The sequence below is a fragment of the Palaemon carinicauda genome, chromosome 34 (genome assembly GCF_036898095.1).
Source record: "Palaemon carinicauda isolate YSFRI2023 chromosome 34, ASM3689809v2, whole genome shotgun sequence".
NCBI classification, from domain to species: Eukaryota; Metazoa; Arthropoda; class Malacostraca; order Decapoda; family Palaemonidae; genus Palaemon; species Palaemon carinicauda.
Genome location: NC_090758.1, coordinates 57,201,872 through 57,208,236, shown reverse-complemented (window position 1 = coordinate 57,208,236; position 6,365 = coordinate 57,201,872). Strand labels below are relative to the sequence as shown.

The 6,365-nt window shown below is 33.5% G+C and overlaps 1 protein-coding gene across 1 annotated transcript in view; it reads right to left on the bottom strand.

The window, feature by feature from the left end:
* The window catches only part of LOC137626955 (neuroligin-4, X-linked-like), a 7,048-nt gene extending 1,565 nt beyond the window's left edge, over positions 1-5,483 (bottom strand). The window contains exons 1-7 of the mRNA XM_068357939.1: positions 5,330-5,483; positions 4,737-4,930; positions 3,843-3,939; positions 2,643-2,803; positions 2,312-2,506; positions 1,881-2,038; positions 134-249 (exon numbers count right to left, since the gene is read on the bottom strand). Of these exons, the coding sequence (XP_068214040.1) occupies positions 134-249; positions 1,881-2,038; positions 2,312-2,506; positions 2,643-2,803; positions 3,843-3,939; positions 4,737-4,930; positions 5,330-5,468 (1,060 nt within the window). The 5' untranslated portion in view covers positions 5,469-5,483. The remainder of the gene's footprint in view (positions 1-133; positions 250-1,880; positions 2,039-2,311; positions 2,507-2,642; positions 2,804-3,842; positions 3,940-4,736; positions 4,931-5,329) is intronic.
* Positions 5,484-6,365: the final 882 nt, after the last annotated feature.

Here is a 6,365-nt window from a genome sequence, read left to right as displayed (position 1 = left end):
TAATTTGTAAGTTATCATGAAGAAATAGAATTATTTAAAAAATCTGAATAAATGTACTTTCCAGAAAATATTGAAAATCATTGTATCATTATATCTGTGAGGGAATACAGCCCCACAAAAATAGGAACCTCACCTATTTGAAAGTATCTCTGATAGACTGGATCATATTTGGGCCATATCTGCTCCTCAGAAGATATGTCGTTTGCACTGTCAGACATCTTAGCACTGGAGACTGTGTCTTTTGGATGTCTGTGAAATGAACATAGAGTTTTGAATTAATACCATATGTAAAATTTATTGATTTATGGTATCTAGGATATAAACTGTACAGTATTATATATATATATATATATATATGTATATATATATATATATATATATACACACACACACATATATATATATATATATACATATATAGATATATATATATATATATACTAAGGCACTACCCCTAATTTTGAGGAGTAGCCGAAATCAAACAAATGAAAAAATGGGACCTTTATTCTTTATGCTCCTCCCAGCCTGACGAGGGTCTCAACCGAGTTCCGCTGGTACTGCAAGGGACCCAGCCCACCCTCCCCCGTTATACAACACAGATGAAGCTTCATAACACTGAATCCCCTACTACTGCTACCTCCGCAGTCATCCAAGGCGAAAAGAGGAAGTAGCAGGGCCTACAGGAACAGCGTCACAATCGCTCATCACTCATTCCTATTTCTAGCATGCTCGCTTGCCTTTCTCACATCTATCCTCCTATCACCCAGAGCTTTCTTCACTCCATCCATCCACCAAACCTTGACATTCCTTTTGTACTTCTCCCATCAACTCTTGCATTCATCACCTTCTTTAGCAGACAGCCATTTTTCATTCTCTCAACATGGCCAAACCACCTCAACAAATTCATATCCAATCTAGCTGTTAAATCATTTCTTACATCCGTTCTCACCCTGAATACTTCATTCCTAACCTTATCTTCTCGAGATACACCATTCATACTTCTCATACACTTCATCTCAAACGCATTCAATTTTTGTCTACCCGTCACTTTCATTCCCCACAACTCCGATAGATACATCACAGTTGGTACAATCACTTTCCCATACAAAACTCTCTTTACATTCATTGCTAACCCTCTATTCTTTATCACTCCCTTTACTGCCCCCAACACTTTGCATCCTTCATTCACTCTCTGACGTACATCTGCTTCCACTCAACCATTTGCTGTAACAACAGACTGCAAGTACCTAAATTGATCCACCTCCTCAAGTAACTCTCCATTCGATGTGACATTCAACCTCGCAGCACCTTCCCTTCTCGTATATCTCATAACGTTACTCTTACCCACATTAACTCTCAACTTCCTTCTCTCACATATCCTTCCAAATTCTTTCACTAATCGGCCAAGCTTCTCTTCCGAGTCTGCAACCAGTACAGTATCATCCGCAAACAGCAACTGATTTACTTCCTATTCATGATCATTTGTGTCTATCAGTTTCAATCGTCGTCCAAGTACTCGAGAATTCACTTCTGTCATCACTCCATCAACATACAAGTTAAACAAGCATGGCAACATCACACATCCCTGTCTCAGCCCTACTCTCACCGGAAACCAATCACTCACTTCATTTCCTATCCTAACACACGCTTTACTACCATTGTAGAAACTTTTCACTGCTTGCGAAAACCTTCCACCAATTCTATATAACCTCATAACATTTCACATCGCTTCCCTATCAACTCTATCATATGCTTTTTCCAGATCCATAAAAACAACATACACATCATCACCTTTCGCTAAATATTTCTTGCATATCAGTCTAACTGTAAAAATCTGATTCATACATCCCCTTCCCCTTCTAAAACCACCTTGTACTCACCCAAATTTTATGAAATTACTCCATATTGACATGAATGATTTGCTGAGTGTGACATCCATCTTAGTGAAGTTATAACTTGAAGCCAAAGGTCCAAGAGCACCCATAGGACCACCAAAGACGTACGCCAGCTCGTTCGGGAGAAGACTCTCGTTTCCAGACTTTGGGAAAGATGATCAGATTAAATTTAAAATTTGATTGTAGTAATTATTGAATTGAAAGTAATAAGTTAAATTAAAAAGGAATATAAGATTTTATTTATATCATGATTCTTTTATCGGTATTTATTATTTCATATTTTCATAAATATAATTTGCATGATTTGCATACATACATCTCTAATCTATGGATGATATTCAAAAACTTTCTGTAGATTATTTAAGATTCTCATTTATAAAATATATCATATATCCAATCTGTCCATATCGACGTACATCTGAACCTTCTTCCTCCAACACGTAGAGATAAGATGATCGGGAAGTCGTGTAGAGCTGCTTGGCAAGATCTGCCATCGGCGAGACGATATTGGCATCGTGAAGGCCTAGACCGGTTGAGTCCCTGATGCTGATTGGTTGATGGAGGGATCTCGACCAATCAGTGTACTCGGCTGTGATGGCTAACATTATTTCCTGTAGAGGGATGAAAATACTCCATGTAAGGTTTACTTTTATTTAATAGATGGTATATTTTATATATGTGTGTAGCCTAGGTAATAATAATAATAATAATAATATTAATAATAATAATAATAATAATAATGCCCACCTGCAGATGATAACGATAGTTATTGACGACAAAGGATCTCAGCAGATCATCCCTATAGTCAGCGTCGAATCCTTCCTGGACTTCTTGCTGACTCAGGATGTCAAGGAGGTTAGCAGCTGTCATTCCTAGAAAGAGGTCAACTGGAGTTCGACCTTCTTTGCCTTTGAAGTCAAGAGGAAAAGAAAAAAAAATTCCTTATTTTCTGTTTATAGTTGAGTGATTAAGAATATTACTTGGTATAGACAAATGGAGATATTTAGGATAAAGTTTAGAAATTAAGAATTTTATTCTGTTTAAACGTATGTATTCATTATGCAAGAATTTCAGTTCGTAACTGTATATATCTGTATATATAAAACAATAACAACAACAACAACAACAACAACAAAAGCAGCTGTGTCTAGAACTCTGCAGGACATTGGCCACATCCATGTCCTTATTCATGACTGAGGTTTGGCTAGTTTTCATCACCACGCTTACCAACTGCGGATTGGTGATGGTGGGAGATTTATGTCTGATTGCTTATAGCAAATATAGCTATTGTGAGTAGCCCTAGTAAAGCTTTGTATATCATGGCCATACAATAAACCTTTTATCACGTTAAGGTATCCCCACTGCAAAGGGAGGTGTGTGTATATATATATATATATATATGTATATATATATATATATATATATACACACACACACACATATATATATATATATATATATATATATATATGTATATATATATTTATATATATATATATATATATATGTATATATATGTATATGTATATATATATATATATATATAAATATATATATATACATATATATATATATGTAAATTTATATACATATATATATATATATATATATGTATATATATATATATATATACATATATATATACATATATATATATATATATATATATTTATATATATATATATATATATGCCTGTGTGGATAGAGTTTTACATATATATATATATATGCCTGTGTGGATAGAGTTTTACATATATATATATATATATATATGTGTGTGTGTGTGTGTGTGTGTGTGATATTGTACATATACGGGTTTCATGTATTATCCATCTCATGCATTATGAGTTACGACCCTAAGTACCTTTTATGATAAATAAAATGGTTTTGTGTATGAGTTGACAAACATATCAAATCCATCTACGAAAATGTAGAAGTTAAACTTACCCATTTTGCTCTGATGGTTTTTCCAGTCAGGTTTGATAGTGACACCATCAATGCTGGGGCCAACAGCCACTTGAAACTTGGTTGTTTTTAGTTGAATCTTTAAGAACATTATCTTAATGTTATTTCCTTTTTATAAAGGTTATAACACTTCTAAATGATATTTGATATTTGGGTAAAAATATTTATGTTGATCTTTATTATTGATCTTTCATGATATTCATTTAAGTTTTATTATACTGAAATGAAAAAAATATATATTCTTTTAATTCTGAAAAAAAAATTGCTTGAATTATTTTATCTTTTATATATAACTTACTTTCTATGAATATAATACTCATCAACAATATGAAAAAAGAAACTAATTACAGTATGATTATTTGACTATTAATAAAAAAAAACTCACTAAATAATTAATGAAATTATTAGTCCATATATTTTCCTTCTGCATTGGATCTTTTGTTCAAGTAAAAACAGAAAAAGAAAAAAAAAATAAGTTACTATTCATTTGTCTTTCTACCCATTTACTTTCCATTTAGCTTACTTGCTTTGTGTGAACTCTATGGAGGTATATTTCCAGAGGCAGAATAATCACTGAAAATCTCAATATTTACTATGTACATTTGTTCATGCTATCACAATAGACAGTATATTGATAACAAAAAAAAAAAAAAGTCCCTATAATTCTAGAATATCATATGACTGGAAATAGTATACGCTACAATAGTATAGTCTAAAGTTGAATAATCGTCCCTTTTCTTTTCGATGGACTTATGGTTATGGTTAAGAAATATATCAACTTGTAATATAAAACTAATAAAGTAATTGAAATTTTGCCGGGTTACGTAAACTAGTAATCAATCACTCATTCTTAATTCATCTCCAACATAATGTCACCTGTAATATGTCGTGCAGAGGCCTCTTCCTCAGACATTGGAGAAGATTTTCATAGTGGCGAAAGAGGTCGTTTGGAACAGGGCAGTCCAGCTGGGTGGCTACATCGAAGGCGTGTCCAGATGGGTCCCGGACTGAAGCCCAGGGACTGAGTGCAGATCCTGACATCAGGATTGCTCGCTTGAACAGACCTGCTCCTGATGACCAGGGGAGAAGGATTGCCCGAAGGATATTATGGTAGGAAGGATTCTATGGTCTTACGTGTGTAGAAGGGGGTCAATTTATATGTTTTTGGTACATTTTTGGTACATTTTTGGTATATATATATATATATATATATATATACATATATATATATATATATATATATATATATATATACTATTTCCAATGTTATTAGATTACAGCAACTGCAGAAGCAATACTATCAGCATTAGAAGTAATCATGATATCAAATGTAACTGTTAGAAATATCCCACTAAATACCATTAACATCACGTCATCCCTCCAACCATAAGTAACATCACCAAACGAATCGCTTAAAATCTTTGAAATTTTCCTTTGTCAAAGAGAACAAGGTTTACTTACTAACTGACCTGTAGCAGCAGGCGATATGACAAGGTAGTTGAGGCAGGCGGCTCCTGTGCCGTGACCCATGACCGTGACCTGACCTGGGTCACCCCCGAAGCGGACGATGTTCTCTTGAACCCAGTGCAAGGCAGCCAGCTGGTCCATCAGGACGTAGTTAGCTACGGTTGCGCGACCCACTGGGTCAGGGTTCGCGTTGTAAAAACCTGGGGTAGATTAAGTAAGAATTGGAGAGCTGAGATATTGATGTATGTATGCATATATATATATATTTATATTATGCACATTTAGATGTGATTTTCATATTTATATAAGCCATATATTATACTCCTCATTATATCTTGATTCTCTTTACTACTGGATCAGAGACCCAAGTGGGAATCAGCTTTAAGATAGTAGCCTCTGATCAGCCAGGAATCGAATCCAGCCTAAGGTTTTATCGACCTAGTAATTCACCCATGAAGAGCTGGTAAGTCAATGGATCCTCAGTTTCTTGAGCCCAGGTTCGACTCTCAAGCACGAACAGAAGTTATTATCTTTGAGTCTATTTCCCCTTAGGTGTCTGATCCGAGGCAGAATAAATTCAGACCATAGGGGAGGGGGGTTGTAATTTATGGCTTATATAAATATATATATATATATATATATGTATGTATATATATATATATATATATACATATACATACATATATATATATATATATATATATATATATATATATATATGTATGTATATATATATATATATATATGGGTACATATATTTATATATATATATATATATATATAATATATATATATATATATATATGCTGTATGTGTCTGTGTGTGTGATATCTTGTTTCTTTGGCTATTAATGTTACAAACCTTTTAATTATATTCCTAACAACAGCTGCTAGTTGGTGGTATTTGATGGAGGACCAGGAGCAGCCCTTTGGTATAACAACCTCAAGTTGAGTGATATACTATTCAACAGGTAAAAAAAAAATAATGCATATTTTCATGTTCATACATATCGATATGGAAGTAATATGAAAATTTCTG